This window comes from Orbicella franksi, chromosome 9 (genome assembly GCF_964199315.1).
Source record: "Orbicella franksi chromosome 9, jaOrbFran1.1, whole genome shotgun sequence".
NCBI classification, from domain to species: domain Eukaryota; kingdom Metazoa; phylum Cnidaria; class Anthozoa; order Scleractinia; family Merulinidae; genus Orbicella; species Orbicella franksi.
The window spans coordinates 8,578,614-8,595,776 of NC_138153.1; the positions used below are offsets into that span (position 1 = coordinate 8,578,614).

General features: G+C 38.3%; 2 protein-coding genes across 3 annotated transcripts; one reads left to right on the plus strand and one right to left on the minus strand.

The window, feature by feature from the left end:
• Positions 1–1,593: 1,593 nt before the first annotated feature.
• Positions 1,594–10,858, minus strand: LOC145498406 (uncharacterized). 2 transcript variants are annotated; one of them, XM_081478336.1, is made up of 4 exons: positions 10,291–10,858; positions 10,112–10,181; positions 8,620–8,695; positions 1,594–7,515 (listed from the first exon to the last, which is right to left on the minus strand). In XM_081478336.1, the coding sequence occupies exons 1-4, from the start codon at positions 10,437–10,439 to the stop codon at positions 7,385–7,387; spliced, it is 426 nt and encodes a 141-aa protein (XP_081334462.1). In that variant the 5' UTR covers positions 10,440–10,858; the 3' UTR covers positions 1,594–7,384. The 2 variants fall into 2 exon arrangements, with proteins under 2 accessions (XP_081334462.1, XP_081334463.1); XM_081478337.1 differs by lacking the exon at positions 8,620–8,695.
• Positions 10,859–11,554: 696 nt separating this feature from the next.
• LOC145498370 (tauropine dehydrogenase-like) lies at positions 11,555–16,488 on the plus strand. Its single transcript, XM_081478297.1, has 4 exons — positions 11,555–11,588; positions 12,736–13,298; positions 13,785–14,090; positions 15,388–16,488. Exons 1-4 carry the CDS (start codon positions 11,582–11,584, stop codon positions 15,772–15,774), a joined length of 1,263 nt encoding a protein of 420 aa, XP_081334423.1. The 5' UTR covers positions 11,555–11,581; the 3' UTR covers positions 15,775–16,488.
• Positions 16,489–17,163: the final 675 nt, after the last annotated feature.

Below are 17,163 nucleotides of genomic sequence, written 5' to 3' on the forward strand. Positions count from 1 at the left end.
TTAAAGATAGGCCAAGCGTGGGGGTAGTCGGAAGAACAGGGGTGTAGAACAGACCCTTCAGATCTGGTGGGCGTTCCTAGCCAGCCGTAATATTGGCATCATAGTACATGTATAATAGAGAGAAAAATAACCCTTATGGTTATTTTCGTTAGTTTCAATGCAGTAGTTTTTAGTAGTTCAAAACCACTTAGGGAATCGGGGGTTTTAATCCTACTTTTCTCTCCAATACGTGTTAACTAAGGCGATTGAGTATGTCTAAGTATTATTACTACTTGAGTATCAATTCAATAGCAGAACTAGTTAGTTAGGGTATAAGTATTTTTTAACCCAAGTGAATAGTTTTTTTGACTGTGCTAATGAGCTTGTTAGTTTTTTTCTTTGTGGATTTGATATTTTCCACTAAATTTAGTATATTTTAGATTGTTTTCAGGAACTGAGATGGCCCATACACCCACACACAACACAAATGGTCAGATTTAAATCTAGCCGATCGATGTCCCTGCAGGGTTGTGGAAACTCTTGCTCTGAGGACGGTGTTTCTGACGTTCCTCTGCAATATTCCAGCTGAGAAATCCTGTTGAGTTTATCTGTTCCGCTCATTTTTGATGAAGGCACTTGGACACTTTGATGATGTGGTCGTTTGCTCTCAAGTGGAAGATAGTGGAGAAGGCATCATGGGGGAAGGTGAGGGTTTGCTTTTCATGTCTTTTTGGCTTTACTTGACTACGTCAGAAAACCACACCTTTATTCCAATTGGCTTGAAAGATGTTTGTTTTCAATCAGTGTTTCTAGAATTTTTCTGTTGTTGAGGCCGTAAAACAGTAGTGCTTTAGTGCAGGTCATGGTTAGTGCATTTCCAGGATGTTGGAGTTAGTTTTGAACAATGAAGGTCACTGATCTGGCTTGACTGGAATTTCACAAGCGACACTAGATTGAGCTGATAGTCATCTGGGATTCTTCTGAAAGAGCTGATTCTCGTGTAGGTCTTTTCTTAATTGAAAATTAAATTCTGAAGATACAAACAAATTAGGTATGGAATAAAAATAATTAGTTACAATTATTTTAAGAACAGAATTTATTAACACTATTAGTCCACAGTTCAAAGACGAATTAAGAGCATTAACCGCTTAAAATATAAATTAAGATTATCTGGAATTACAACTTTGGCTTTTTTTCTGATTGACTCCAGCATTTAGTTAACCTAAAAGAACTCAAAAGCACTCTCCTGCGCTGGCGTTGTTTGAGTTGTCACGCAACACTTCTTCCCGGAGTTTTGCCTAATGATACAAATAACGCCTGTGAAGGAGGCTTGTTTTTGGAAACTTTTATCTTAGCTACTAAACATATAGTTGCATTTTCCGTGATCAAAGTTCAAAGCGTAGGCCAATTGTTCATTTTGACTTCCAAAACGTTTTTAAACTAACCTCGTAAACATTTTTTGTATATGAATTTTGTACCTCTAGAGTTTATCTTGCCTACTTTAACTTACTAATCTTGAAGTTGGTATTTCATTTTTTTTTTTTTTCACTTAACTTTGGCCAATTGCTCATTTTGATTTCCAAAACCTGAGATTTACCGCGGAAACTTTACTTTTCGACTAAGTACATAACTTTAAGCTAATTATCAATATTGCATTCCAAAACTATAAATTCAACTTTTAAAACCAAGCGTATATTTCGTTTCATTTTAATTTCGTAGGCCAATTGCTCATCTTTATGTCTTAAACAAACTAAACCTAGGAAACGTTTCTCGTCGTTTTTTTTTTTTTCTAATATTTGCTTAACTTCGTTGTTAACCTCGGGATGCAGCGGCAGTTTATCGTGACGCGATGAAGTAAACCGAGCGGTAGAACCTTTCGTTCGGTCGATTTTGCCGCTCGGTTTACGTCGACTCTTCCGACTAACTGCGCTAAGTTTCCGAGGTTCCTTCGTTGTTTAATGTTATTCAAAGCCAAGATTAACAATAACAAAAGCACGAATAAATTTTAAAATTCCACCGTGTTTGCCTTTTTTTAAGACGATTTTAACTGTGAGTATTTAGTAAGATTTACTATGAATATTTAAGTCTGATTCTTTCGAAAACTATTTGGATTTTTTTGTACAAATTAGACTCGATCGATGTTAAATAACTGAAGTTAAATATCAAAACAAAGTTAACGCAATTCTAAGTGATGTGAACGGACGAAAATCGCCCGTTTGCTTGCGCATTAGTATTAATTTACTTTAGCAAAATACGCTTAAACCTGAAAACAAATTACTAATCTTTCATCGCTTTAACTTTAATCTTATTTAAACATAAGCGGAAATTCCTAAACTTGTATAAGTTTGGACGTAGAGTTTCAAGTGACTTGTGTTCTTTTGGTGAATTTTGTAGGAGGACAGTCGGCAGGAGGTTTGGTCGGCAAGTCAGATCAATGATTTTTTGCGTTGGATTCTTTTCTTGGCATCCATGGAAATTACTAAACATGTCTTGTACTTTAGCGCTCCTGTTTTCCTTGTCCCTCCAACGGAAATTTCTAGATACAGTGCTTGGAACACGCATCTTAAATTTTATTATTTTGGCATTAATCTTTTCGCGCAGTACTTACGGTTCTCAAAGCTAATAAAAATTCCAAATGGTGTGTAGTATGACGTAGTTGAGTGAAACCGAGAAGGCATGGGGAGCAAACTCTCACCTCCCTCATTATGCCATCTCCACTTTAGAGCAAAGGGCCATATCATTAAAAAAGTCAAGTGTCGACATCAAAGATGGCGGAGCAGATAAACAAACCAGGATTTAAAAGTTGGAATATTAATGAGGAAACAGAACAAACACTTCAACTCAGAGCAGAGTAAAAACAACCCGACAAGCAGGGACATGATCGGCTAAATTGTTTTATTTTTTTTAAACACAAAAACGCAAATAAAGAGATAAAGAGACAGTTTTGTGTGTTGTCGTTTTTACCAGCAGTCCATCATAACTAACCAGGTAAACACTCGTGTCCATGACTAAGTCCTGATATACAGTGTAATCTGTCACGCAACTTGTCCCGCAATCTTCTCGAAAACGGCGTGACAAGTTTATGAAACATCGAGCCGTGTAACACAACGCGCAACGGACAAAACGTTTGCAAAACAAGTCGCTTCAACGGTTACAGAAAGTAGAGCTAGGTTCCAACTTTCTCCAACCGCTGTGGCAATTGTTTCGCATAAATTCTGTCCGTTACACGGTATGAAACGACCCAATGTTTCATACAACGTACTTGTCACGCCGCCATCGAAAACATTAAGAGATTAGTTGCGTAAGAGATTACAATGAATAAGAGGACCACAAAACCAAGTTCTGTTTTTAAGAAAACCACTACTTAAAATAATGTCTGCCATAAAACTCTCATTGTACTTCTATCGCGTTTTCGCTGTAGTATTTGCGAGTTGCAAACTGTACTTAGTTGCTCAAGAAGTCGACTTTAAAATAAGTTGGCCCTTTGCGCAACTGTCAAAGAACGTTTTAACGTAAGCGTGACGCAAATCTTTGCATGTTACGCTATAATTTGGCTACAGAAATCTAGACGATTCACAGGCGTAAAAATGCGTAACATCGTTAACTCCAATAAGGCTATCCTAATTTAATGCAAGCACGGGCGATTGAAAATCGCCTCGAATTTGCGAGATATGAACCTACTACTCACTGTAGCTCCTTGAAAATAAACAACACACCCTGCGATAAAATTTCAGCATGTAAAAGAAAATGTTAATTTTTAAAAAACGTGCGGAACGCGACAATGAATTTTTTGCCCGATGTTGACGTCAAAAGCGTTGGTCCCGAAAAAAAAAAATCCGGAAAAGCCATTTTCCAAACTGAGCAACTAAGCACATCTTGTGCCTCACAAATACAGCAATGAAGTGAGGTATTAAACACAAAGACGCACTATAAACGGGATTACAAAAACAACGACTGGATAATTTAATGCAACTTTAAATTGTGATAGGAAATTTCCAAATAATTTTAAGAATTTTGCAATATTTCAAGACAATTAATTTTGTAAGTACGAATTAAAGATTAAAATAGTATCCAACTTTGGAGACGGCTACATCCTCAAGGAAATTAAATGCATGTTTTTAACTTTCATTGTAATTTCAAGAAGCGTCAAGTATTTCAGGAAAATCTTTTAACGTGAATTACAAATTAAATCGTATCCAAGTTCAGAGCCGGCTAAATCCTCAAGAAAATTAAGTACCTTTTTAATTTTTTTCTCTGTAAGTGTAAATATATAATAAAGAATCTTGCAATATTTCAAAGAATCTGTAAATATGACTTCGAAATTATATTGCATCGAAATGTAGAGACAGCTATATCCTAAAATTGTGCGTCTTTGTGGCTCTGAGAGCTTTATAACATACATTGCACCTCAGCAGCGATTTCCTTGTACCATCATATCACTAACTCTACAATGGCCCATATTGTTTCGTCAAGAGACTTCAGTTAAAACACAACCCAAATGGGGTGTAATTATTTTCATGGATTTTCCGCGAGTTCTGGACCATAAAACAACCAAGACTTCATAGCTTAATTTCAAAGGGATTAATAAATAGAACACGTGATCGACATTTATTTTGTACTTATCACTTCAGCAAAAGTTCAAACAAAGTTATGAGAGTTTAGTTTTAAAATGAAATAAAATATCTGAATCATACAGTGAAATCCCAATTTTGATTTGTAAATTCATCAATAATGCATTGTATTAAATCTGCACAGTCAAAGTAATGAGAGTTTGGCAGAAATGAAAATTAAATCTTTTTGAAAACTCGCAAGTCGTTTTTGAACTCCATAAAAAACCAACGATGAAACCACTGAATAGTTAAGTGGAATCACCATTTTCATTTTCTACTGATCAATACTTCGTTTTGATAAAGGCTCATCGTGAGAGTAACTGGAATTCAGTAGAAATCGAAACTAAATCTCTTTGATTGAGGTGATACACAATTGACATTTTGGAACTTGAAAACAATCGTCCCCCTGCCCTGTAGGACTTTTGAATACCACAGTGCAGTTACTATTATTTTTGTTACTTCATCAACAATTCATTTTAACACTAGCACATTGCACTTAACTGGTGATTAACAGATTGAACGAAGCAAAATATTTCAAATTTTTCCATTGCCAGTCATCATATTTGCCAAGTATTTTGCAGATTTGGGTAACTTGCAAAATGTATTGATTTCAAACTCATGCTGAAGGGATAAGTGTCAATAAATAAACTGAATGGTGAGGTCATATTTGTACCAATGGGCCACTGTACAGTAACTACAAATACCACAGACACGCATAGCCAAGCAGATGTCAGATGAAAACTAACAGACATCGCAAAAAATAACATGCATTCTAAATAAATTTGTTGAAAGTGGATAACACCTCAGAGAACAATGTGGATAATAATGTGAATAAACATAAACAAAGAGTTCTTCAAAAAAATTACAGACAAGCCATAGAATTTGCAAAACAGCTTTTTAGAAAGTAATAATATTAGTTATGCAATAATTTTATTCTAGTTGTCAACTGTTACAACCACTGCAAAAATCAATCAGTCCTCAAAGTGTTTTGATAAGGAGTCTTCAATTTAGCAGTTACTCAATTATCAATTTGCCAAATTAAATTCACTTCCTTAGCAATTAATTTATCGAGACACTGTGGCCGCAACAGCAGAGTTTTTGTTCGGCATGTCAATGAACATTCGTTGGACTACAAAATGAAGTCTCTTGTTGTTTGTTGTTTTGAAATGGTTAAAGGAGATGGTCACTCCAAAAAACGTAAATAAACGTATCTTTTTAGTCAACGTTAATAAACACCTAGCACTAAGTTTAGCCACTCGCAGAAGTTTCAGCCTCTAAAGTGCAGGTTTTCCTTATGAAATTCGTCTCCAAGGAAGCCCAAAATTTCACACCCTTGCCACCATTTTGAACAGTAATCAGCAGCCAGGCTGCATTTCTGTTGCGTCATTCCGTCCAAGAGATTTTGTCCAAATGGCTTCCAACAAGACTACCACTCTGGGTTATGGCTGCTCTTGAGCCATATTATTTTAGCCAAACATGCTCCAGACTCGGAAATGATAGCATTGAAGATAGTGAAGTGGATAATCACTTGAAAAAAATACATTTTGATGCAAGTCAGTTGAAGGCTTCTCTCCTTCATGATCATATTACAGTGTGGCAGTGAAACAGCAGCTCAGCACTCTTTCAGCCATAAATTTCTAAGCCCTTCCGGTTGAGGTAAAAAAGGACAGAATTTCCTGGTGGTGTCAATGATAAATTTATACAGATCATCTGATTGTTTTGTACAATCCCAGAATTTTGAATTGGTTGATAATATTGAGTCTCCATTCTAATAAGGAAGTCTTTCCAAATCTCCTTTTCAACTTATAAATTGCAGTTTTGATATTACTATTAAGCCCTCTTCCCCTTCATACATACATGTATGGGCAAAAATCAGGAAGTCCAACAGGCATTTCAAAGAGGAAATACAGTAAAAACATAAATTATAGCCAAATGAAATGTTATCCACTTTAAAACTAATTTACTTACTGAGTCAATGAAAGCATTTTAAATTATGTACATGTCTGTGGTATTTCAAAATTAAAAGCAGGACTTGGTTTACATCAAGGAATGCAATGATCAACTCAAAACTAATCCTTAATCTGGGGAACCCTGGGAAATAATAGTGAATCATGACAAAGTTGGAGAGTGAGATGGGGGATTGAGGAATACATTACAGTATGTCCCATTCTGAGGTGCCCAAAGGAACAAATGTCAAGTTGCCAACCACAAAGAAAAAAAAGTGGTTTGTCTAGTGCAAAAGCACTGATGCTTTGAGAACCTGTCAAGCCATTATGAAAAGGTAGTAATCAGTGACTGATCAGTTAAGGTCTGATTCAACTGGTTTACTTTTGGTGAAGTTTGTGTTGAGGCTGGTTGAAGAATATCACTTGAGTTCTGTTAAAGTCCAGAAATACCGTAGTGACTACTGTAGGGGCGAGTAGTTGTTGGTATAAGTTGAGTAGTGTCAATTCTTAGCTAGTTTGGTGGTCGCTTGTTGAAAGTATGTTGTACTAAAGGTTTTAATTTGAATGAAGTTAGTTCAGCAGTTTGGTCTAGTTGTTTTTTTTCAAAGGTACAGTACAAAAGGGAACCTTCCCGTTTTCTCCATTTATTCCCTGAAATTTCCCTGATTTTGAAAAACAAAAATTTCCCTGACTATTTTGGATCCTATAATAATAGTGCATTAACTGAAAAAGGGGAAAAAAGTGGTGCATTTTAATTCTTTTTCTGCTGTAGAATTAGATGACTTGGGTACCCTGTAGGGATACCCTTGGGAGAATCCCCTGAAGGAACCAAGTTAAGTTTTGATTTGATCACTGCTTGAGAACACAAGTGTTTACCTGGTTCTGGATTGCAAAAAAAAAAAAAAAAAAAATCATCACTCTAGAATAAGCTTGTGGATAGTATACTCCTCCTGTCTTGTCCTCAGGTATTTTGTCTTCAGCTGTTCAAAGGAAGAGATAGAAAAATTTAGATATTGTACAAATGTTTATGGTGTAGTGGCATAACACCAGTGAAAGGGTCCCCAGATTAAGAAGCTTTCCCAAAGTCCTTGAGTTATGATCTTGAACACAGCACTTAACTCAAACAGTAACTTACTTCACCTAGGATTATAAATAGATACCAGCAACCTACAGTGGAACCCCGTTAATACCGTCACCCATAGTCCATGAAAATTTGGCCGTATTAACGGGTTTTAATGGGGTAGGGTCAAATTTCATGACTGGTCTAAATTGGGTGACATCTTAACAGAAGTACAGTGTAACAGATATTAATATCACAATTGCACTTCTGAACCACTGTTCTTATATAAACATCCGGAAAGCGGATAGAATTTTAAAAAATTGAAACTTCAATCAGTTCATCCAATTTTTAGATTGGAAAGATGAACATAACCCTCACCTGGACGATTGATCACACTCTACAAACTACTGATAATCCTAGGTTTAAACCATTTACTATATAACTGGCCGAGTGGCTGTTTAAACAGGGTAAGATTGTAAAGGATTATACAGGTTGGGATTTCAAAATGTGGCAGTTGGCCGTATTAAAGGGCTGGCCGCATTTACAGGGTTTTTCTATGAGAAAAATGTATCGGCGTCTGGCCAGGACAAAAAATTGTGGCATAATAACAAGGTGACCGTAAGGTGGGGTTCCACTGTACTAGACTAATATGATGAAATGGTGATAACCATGGTACTAAGAATAATTTGAGTTCTGTTTAAACATGTACATTATACATGTAGCCACTCTAACAATAACACAACAATAACATTTATTATTTGTATTGCACCTTTTCTATAAAATATTCAAAAGCGCATCACAACAGTAATTAATAACTAAAATTTTACAAATCTTTCTATCAAAATCATAAAAAATAATTACATTAAATGGGTAAAAGATAATTACAAATAAAGATATAGATATGCTAAGATAACTGAAATGATTCCTTAAATAAAAATGTCTTAATTAAAGTCTTAAAAGATTTTAAGTTCGTTGCTACGCACGCGGACCTTGGCAGCTTATTCCATAGGAAAGGAACAGCTACCTGGAAAGCTCTGTCTCCCAATGTTTTCTTGGCTTTCACACTTGGTCTTTCCAACAAACGACCATTGTCGTTGCACCTCAAATGGTAGGATGAAGGCTGTTGAATACTAATTAAATCTGAAAGGTACTTAGGTGATGGGCCATGCAAAATTTTAAAAGTTATCAAGAGTATCTTATAATGTATCCTGGCGCGCACTGGTAACCAATGTAATTCTGCGAGTAGAGGTGTTATATGACAGAACTTGTGCGCACGATATATAAGTCTTGCACTCGCATTCATAACACGCTGCAATTTCATAGTCTGATATTCCGGGATTCTATACAGAAGGCTATAACCTAGACAACATGATTAACTTAAGATAATGATCCCCCTTATTCTATGAAAGTAGCAATTACGTTTCAAGTAATGACATTCCAAAAGTAAAGAAACTGTGAAATCAAATATAGTTCAAATTCTGTCTCACAGATTTTTTTTTTAAATTTTGGCTCTAAACGTGATTTACCCCTACAAATTGAGTATGAAAATTTCACCACGGGTTGTACGGAAGGTTTTCGAGTAATCCTCAATCAAAGACGGGCTTTTACAACCTTGGACGAGAATAGAATTGCGCATGCCCTTTATTTAAGTGCGTGGTCATGTGATGCCATGTATCACGTGCGAGAAAGCAAGAGTAATTTAGAGCTCTTTTACCAGTTGTTTATCGAGTTTTCTTGTCACATTTTTTTGGCCCTATTTTTAAACACATGTTTGAACAGAGGTTGAAACTATCGCTACGTATACTAAAGTGATTTAATGCCTTTCAAGTGCTGAAGTGGTTTTTGTTTCTTCTTAGGGTTGCTTGCGTCATTTGTGCACGTGCAATTATTACTGACATTGGGCAAGCAATCATAGCGCGTGCTACAGTCTCCAAGAAACTGTAGTAAGCCACCTTAAATGGGGTAAGGGTTTTTGAAAGTGCCCCCACCCAATTTTTCTGGGAGTACCCCCTCCCCTGTGGGCATAGGGAGGGGATCTGGTGGTGTCAAATTGACTGAGACAAATATATGTACATTACAAGTAAAAGCATTTCAAACAAATTAATTTCTAAAACAAAGAGCAGTTTACACATAAGCTTAATTACCATGTGTTGTCTCATTCCAGATAAATTAAACAAAGATAAATAATTCATCTGAGATAAAATTATTCACCTTCTAAGGCAGATATAGCCATTCTATCTATTTGATCTTGTCTGCTATGTACGTGTGTGTGTGTAAGGGAGGGGAGGGGCAACACTAGCGAGAATACTGAAGATACCACCGGTGGGGGGCAACACTCACGAAAATACACATAAGGCGGGGGGGGGGGGGCGGGGGACATACATGACGATGTTTCATGCAGAACGAAGCTAACTTAGAAGCAAGCTGGAACCTGATCAAAAGGGGAAGAAATACATACTAATATAGTTAAACAATGCAAATAAATCAAATATATTTTGTTTGTCCAAAAAGCTTACCTGCAATCCGAGTTCAATCTCGTTCAATCGCTCGCCAACAAAGTTCTCCAACTCCAAGCGCAGTTCTTCCCTGAATATACAACAGGAACACTGATAAGGAGAAAGTCCTCCATACGAACAAAGCATGAAAGCACTACAAGGAAAGGTACTAAATACACAGTGAATAAGAACAAATTAACCTTTTAGTCTGCCTTTTTTCAGCCTCGTTCAGCTTTCGCAGTTCAACAACATGGCTGAACGTTTGTCGCAAAGAATGCTGGGAGCGTTCATTCATCTCGCGCGTTACCCGCGCGAGTTGGTATCGTGATAATATTCGCGCGTTATCCATATTTTGCCCGGGTGTGTGTTTGTGGGGGGTGGGGTTACTCCCAGAAAAATTTGGTGGGCGTGTGAGGCCCGCTTCCTAAACCCTCGCTCTATTTATGACCAAAATCTGTGATTTTCCCTACCCTATTTATGACCTGACCCTTATATCAAAACACTGTCTTAGACCTGCCTTGTCGACTCCCGATAACTCGAACCTATCAGCAGTTCGAGTTATCGGAAGTTGAAAACAAATGACCGGAAATGAGGAAAAAACGGTTTTTAATATTTTCCTATTGATGCAGTGCATATTTTAATCAAATTTAACTGCACTTCAAGTTGTTAAAAGAGCTAATGCCCGCACACAAACGCAAAAACTTAACCACGCGCGCCACGTTGGGAAAACGTGGAAATTTTGGAGAAAAAATCAAATAGAAACATCAATATCACCACCACCCCCCAACTCTGGGCATACCCCGAGCATTTGACCCAGGGGGGGGGGGATTTAGCACCAATTGGGAGGGGTGGGAGGATTGGGAGGGAATTTGTACAAATATTGTCGCGTGTTTTAACTTGCACGATCTTGGATATAGGGACGTCGAGAGGTTTCGAGGTCCATTTATGGGAATTTAGGGGGCTGCTAGAACTCGGCAAGAAAACACACCTGAAGCAACGTATCTTTATTCATACTACTTCGTATATTTTAGGCTTAAGTATATAAGCCTTTTTCCCATACAAATCCTTATATTTCGAGTGTTGCTAATCTTAGTATGTTATTACATGTACGTACAGGGACGCTCATCACCTGTGGGATAAGTGTATTTTTATCGTGTGACCCAGAGAAGTCATCAGATGAATAAATATATAGTCAAATGTTTTTGACGGTTTTGAGCAAGGCATGAATCAACATTGTATTTCAAGCCGTGTTTGCTTTCTTGGCAGCAATTCCCTGTATTATGGCGAGCTATGGCGGAAAAGATGTATCACTCAGAATTGTGCGACACTTCCTGTAGCAAACATGACACCAATAACGGGTGCAAATTGTCGTGACGACGTGACCGGAACATTTTGCGTGATTTGTGTGTACAATATCCCGTGATACCGTCTCGCTTTAAAGACGCGTTCGTTTGCTTTGCCTGGATGCCCCTACGATCTTAGCAATAAGTTATGGAAGGTGAGTCCGTCTTTGCTATTTATTTTAATAATTCACGTTTGCTTGAGGTAGTCTGACACAGCATCGGTCGAACGTCCGAATTAAAACTGTAATCTCATGAACAGAGATTCAGTGTTCTCATGCAAGAGAAATATCCTCAAGACATTGCTCGTAGATGACCGCAAGCTTACTTAAGTTATGTAATATTTCACGACCTGTGAACTAATTATAATCCTGTGCTACAACCTAAAATTTCGTGCAAGTGGAATCGTAAAACTGTAAAACCTCCTCAGTGTTTTTTCGATTCGTGATCGAATTTTCCTTCGCTCGGTAAAAATTACAACATTGAGACGAGTATTTGGAGTACTCTGACTTTTAATTTTGGACACGTGAGAATCCATTTGAGTACACTGAATGTTCCTTCTCTTTGTTATTTTAGTCATCGAGAATTTTAAAACAAAAATTGCATCTGAAATGTGCCAAGGTTTCAACCTTGGCTAAACAAGTACAAAGAAATTTGCATCTCAAAGTCACGACATTACACTGCGTTACGTTTCTCACTTTGTTTCGAAATTTCACTTGTTATTTTTTTGACAAGTTTGATCATTTATTCTATCACTATTTACTTGTAAAAAGGATTTATGCTAAACGTTTGCAAGTATTAAATTGAGGCCAAAACATTCAAGAAATGAGTCATGGTACAATTAGATAGAGAAATGGAAAAAAATAGCTATAATTCAAGGTACATGTCAGTACCTCGTCTATTTGACTTTACTCAATCAGGCCATAAAGCAAATAAATCCACTACTAATCATTTCACGAAACTGTCCCTTAAGAGGGACTGAGAATGAAAACTAAAAAAAAAAACATTGTGGCTAATTGTACTTAATTTACACTTCACTATCAAAGTACCTAATTATCCACCACTTGTTTTGAATATTGATTATTGAATATAGACAAATTTACTGACGTGATTTTCTTGTTTTGTTGGTGTTTAAGTTTTAATTTTACATAATTCTTCAGATGACAAATGCTGGGCTGAATGCAAACAGATAACATTGTAAGGGTAGAACAAATATAAAATTAAGTGCCTAGTTCTTTAAAAATTTGTTTTTGTTTGTTTGTTTTTAAAAGATTCTGGATTATTTTTCTTTTTAATACTGCAAAGGTCCCAAAGATAACACAATTAAAGGCGTCGAAACAGTCATGAATACTTCAGATAGAACCAAGCTTCTGATCTGCGGCAGTGGCAATGGAGCACACGCCTTTGCTGGCATCGCCTCGTCGCATCCGGGAACTGAAGTCAGAGTACTCAGTTTGTATCAAGACGAGGCTGAACGCTGGAGTAAAGCTTTAGAAACCACTGACTTAGAAATCACGTGCCACCGTCGTGATCAAGAGCCAAGCGTGATCAGATCCAAGCCAGCCCTGATAACTAAGAACGCAGAAGAAGCTGTGCGTGGTGTTGACGTCATAGCGTTCGTGTTACCGGCGTTTGCTCATCAGGTGTTCCTGGAGGCCCTCGAGCCTTACATCGAGCCAGGCGTGATTATTGTTGGTCTGCCTGGGGCCTCGGGGCTGGAGTTCCAGGTGCGAGGAATCCTGGGAGATAAGGCGAACATGTGCACGGTAATGAACTTTGAGTCGCTGCCTTGGGCTTGTCGCCTGGGAGAGTTTGGTAGGAAGTGTGATGTTCTTGGTACCAAGGAGTCGATGGTTGGCGCAATGCAGGTAAGCAAACTCTGATTAAGGGACGGACAGTTGTTTATCATATGGGAGGAACGGGGAATGAGTTTTGTTGACGGGGAAAGCGTGTTTAATTATAGTTTACCTTCCTACCTACACATGAACACTTAACTGATTCCGCCCCTTGTTTATTTTAGTACGATCCTCCCTCACTAAATGGTGACCGTTTCCAAGGAATTAATTTTTTTTTTACCTAATCTATACATAGAGTACAAATCACGTTCCAACTGAGGTTTGACTTTATTGTGGCGCGTTCAAAGAAATCATCAAATTTCAACTGTCAAAACACTCAGCTAAGGATAAAAAGATCCTAGGGTCAGTAAGAGTCGGCCAGTCGAATAGTTTACGTCGGTCTTCATATGGCATTCCCTGTAACGTTAATTGAGAGCAAGTCTTAATGCTCACTTTGTACCAGCTCGAGCAATTGCTGTAGCTATCTACAAACTGTTTTGCTTTTTTCATTTGCTTTAGATTGGAAGAGATGCAGCGCCAAAGAAAGACCCCGTCACTACCCTGCAGAGTCTAATCGGGGACCACCCTTGGTTGAAAGTGTCCGGGCACCTAATTGGCATGACACTCATGAACCCCAACGCGTATGCACATCCGTCAATCATGTGTGCGCAGTGGGATGGGTGGGACGGTACACCTGTGCGTGAGCCGCCTCTGTTTTATACCGGACTAAGCGAGTTGGCAGCGGACATCCTCTCTACTGCTTCAGATGAGGTGTTGCAATTAAGCAAAGTTGTCAACGAAAAGTCTGGAGTCGACACGTCACAGGTAATTATGGACATTTTTTACGGGGTACCTGAAATTTAATTCACGGTGTGTTTTGAGAATTTCAATGAAACTTCTGCCAAATTACATGGCCTCATTCGTTTTTCCAAAGAATGTATTGTACGTGGAACTCCGTTAATACGGTCACCAATGGGCCATGAACTGAATTTGGCGGTACTAAAGGGGTGGCCGTATTAAGGAGGTAGGGTCAAATTTCATGACTGGTCTTGACTGACGTCTTAATATAATATATAATAATACTTTATTAACATAGCGCTATTTCTATTACTATCCAATAGCGCTTTACAATGAGTTAACAGATATATCACATTTGCACTTCTAAACAACTTTTCTTTAATACTAAGCATCGGAATTCAGATTAATATATTTTTTTTTCAAAAAATGAAACTTCAATCAGTATATACACTACAGTCAAACCTCCCGTAAGCGACCACCAAAAATTTCAAGCCTAGGTGGTCGCTTACCAGAGGTTAGACTATATTGGGTCAAAATTTTGCCTCGTTATTATATGGTATTTTAAGACTAATAGAATACAGTGCTTGTGCATTTTTTCTTTAAATTGTTAAATGTTTTATTCATGCGAAAAGTCAATTTCGAGAAAAAATCCGGTACTACCCAGGAATGCAAGAATGTTACAACCCCTTATTATCCAATTTTCGCTCCATTATCTGTGAAGTGGTCGCTTACGGGAGGTTAAAAGCAAAAGAAAATTTCTAACTTTCAGCTCTATAAGTGGTCGCGGTCGCTTACGAGAGGTGGTCGCTTACAAGAGGTTCCAAATATAGTGATTTGACTTGGAAACTTTTGTTATTTTGGAAAACTGGTCGCTGAGGATAGGTGGTCGCAACCGGGGGTTTAGCCTCCCACGCAGACGTTCTTAGGCTTGTCACGCGTTCCTCCCCACGAATGTGGGGAGGAACGCGTGACAAGGTTAAGAACGTCTGCGTGGGAGGCTACCGGAGGTTCCACTGTATCAGCAACGGAAATATGACGTAATTGGTTTGAGTGGCCGTACAAACGGGGTAAAATTATTAAGGAGTATACAGGTTAAGATTTTAGAATTTGGCCGTTGGCCGTATCAGTAATGGGTGGCCGCATTAACGAGGTTTCACCGGGACACAAAAAGGTGGCCGTAATAACGAGGTGACTGTATTAACGAGGTGACCGTAACAATGCAATTTTGTTCATTGAAAAAAACAATCTTAGGACACGGCAAAATGCTTCATCAGCAACCAATAATTCAAGCTCAGTCTTGATAACTTTGCCTTATTTTTTTCAGGTATCGCACATCTATGATCTCCTTGTCAAGTTCTATTCTCATGAAATCTCCGACACCACGAATTTGCGATCCTGTTTTCGTACAAACGCCGCCTATCAAGGGCTCAAACACCCCATGAAAGAAACCGATGACCACTCTTTCGTTCCAGATTTCGCTCATCGTTATTTGACCGAGGATGTTCCTTATGGACTGGTAGTGATCCGGGGTATAGCAGAAATCGTGCAAGTGGACACGCCAACTATTGACAAAGTTCTGTTGTGGGCCCAGGAGAAAATAGGAAAAGAGTATCTTGTGGGGTCCAAGCTAGAGGGAAAAGATGTAACATCTACGCGAGCACCTCAGAGATATGGACTTACTACATTAGATGCCATACTGGGACGAGTTTAGTTTATTACGTTGGTATAGGACCACGTTCCGTGTTCAAAACACCGGGTTAAGCTAAGGTATTTAGGGGTTGACCTTTTGACATTAGAGGGGACACGTGATTTGGTCTACGCACGAACTTTTTACCCCTTTCATGCACTAGGAGTTTTTTTCTCGGGAAGTTTTTCCGGAACACTGAGCGAGCGTGAATTTTTTTTCGGCAGTGGCCGTGTGCATGAATTCTTTTGGTACAAGTATTTTTGCGCGATATTTTTTCACAAAATATCTCACCGCCCCCTTCACTGAAAAGTCAGCTGGTCCATCCCTTAAACCATGTGATGTGGACTTTATTGTTTAGCTGGAATACACATTTTCTGCACTAGAACTAACAAAAAACCTGTCTGATCTGACAGTTTTCGCTTCAGCGTGAAATAAAAGATAAGGAAAAAAATCCTGTTCTCCGACAGACCTTTTACATTTACTAATATTGCAGGGGCGGCTTTAGGGGGGACCCCCGGGGCGGGGTCACCCCGTTTTGGAGAAGCAAGACATAAAAAAAATTGAACTGAAATAGGTTGTGAATGTTATGGCAGAAATAAAGGCAAACTGTCTGGACTGGTGCCTCATTGTAATTTCTACTTTGCGGCATTGCTAGTATTCCTAGTGAAACAGTTTTCAATTACGTTCCAATTCTCAAATTGCAACATTTTGGGAACATACAACCCCAAGGTACCAGCCCACCCCCCCCCCCCCCGTCTCCGTTAAAAAATCCTGGATCCGCCCCTGTATTATTGAGGTTATACTGAGGCGTTCATTGTTAGATGCACGCGAAGGTGTCAACTTCATGACACACATTAATTAAATGTAGCTGACGCAAAGCGAAACACAACGTGGCGAGTGGTCACGATTGGCTTTTGTTTTCTGGTTAGAGTAAAAGTGGCGCGAGTTTATTAAGCCAATCGTGTAGCGTACTTGATGTAAAACCAGCTACCTTTCGACACTAAAATGAAAACCGCTCTATCTACCTTTGTGCATTAAGCTTATTATAACTTGAAAAGCTTTTTGTACAGACAGAGTGATTAATAAAAGCTTTTAACTCAAATTCGATTGTTTCCCGCCAAAAAGGAAAAACTTACGAGACTTCTTCTCTAGAAGATTCGTTTGCTGTAGGTATAGGAAAGTTGCAATGTTCTTCAACCATGTCACTGCTACCTTAAGTTTGCGCTCCAAAAAATTGTCGTGCTTAACTTAACCAACATTATTATAAACAAGGATAAGAAAAAGCAAAGGGTAAGGTTTGCATAAGCGTCGTTTTTATCGTTTTTTATCGTCGTTTTCTTCAGCGGAAGAAAACAACACACAGGGCTTTTTGCCACCGTGTTGTTGGCTGCCGAAGATGTCTTCTTAGTTTTA

Excerpts from the sequence above, each read along its gene's own strand:
- LOC145498406 (XM_081478336.1), bottom strand. The coding sequence starts at position 10,439 with ATGGATAACGCGCGAATATTATCACGATACCAACTCGCGCGGGTAACG. Across the intron at positions 10,182-10,290 it reads GAAAAAAGGCAGACTAAAAG|GGAAGAACTGCGCTTGGAGT; the intron begins GTTAATTTGTTC and ends TTGTATATTCAG. Across the intron at positions 8,696-10,111 it reads AGATTGAACTCGGATTGCAG|GTGCAACGACAATGGTCGTT; the intron begins GTAAGCTTTTTG and ends CTACCATTTGAG.
- LOC145498370 (XM_081478297.1), top strand. Across the intron at positions 13,299-13,784 it reads CGATGGTTGGCGCAATGCAG|ATTGGAAGAGATGCAGCGCC; the intron begins GTAAGCAAACTC and ends CATTTGCTTTAG. Across the intron at positions 14,091-15,387 it reads CTGGAGTCGACACGTCACAG|GTATCGCACATCTATGATCT; the intron begins GTAATTATGGAC and ends TATTTTTTTCAG.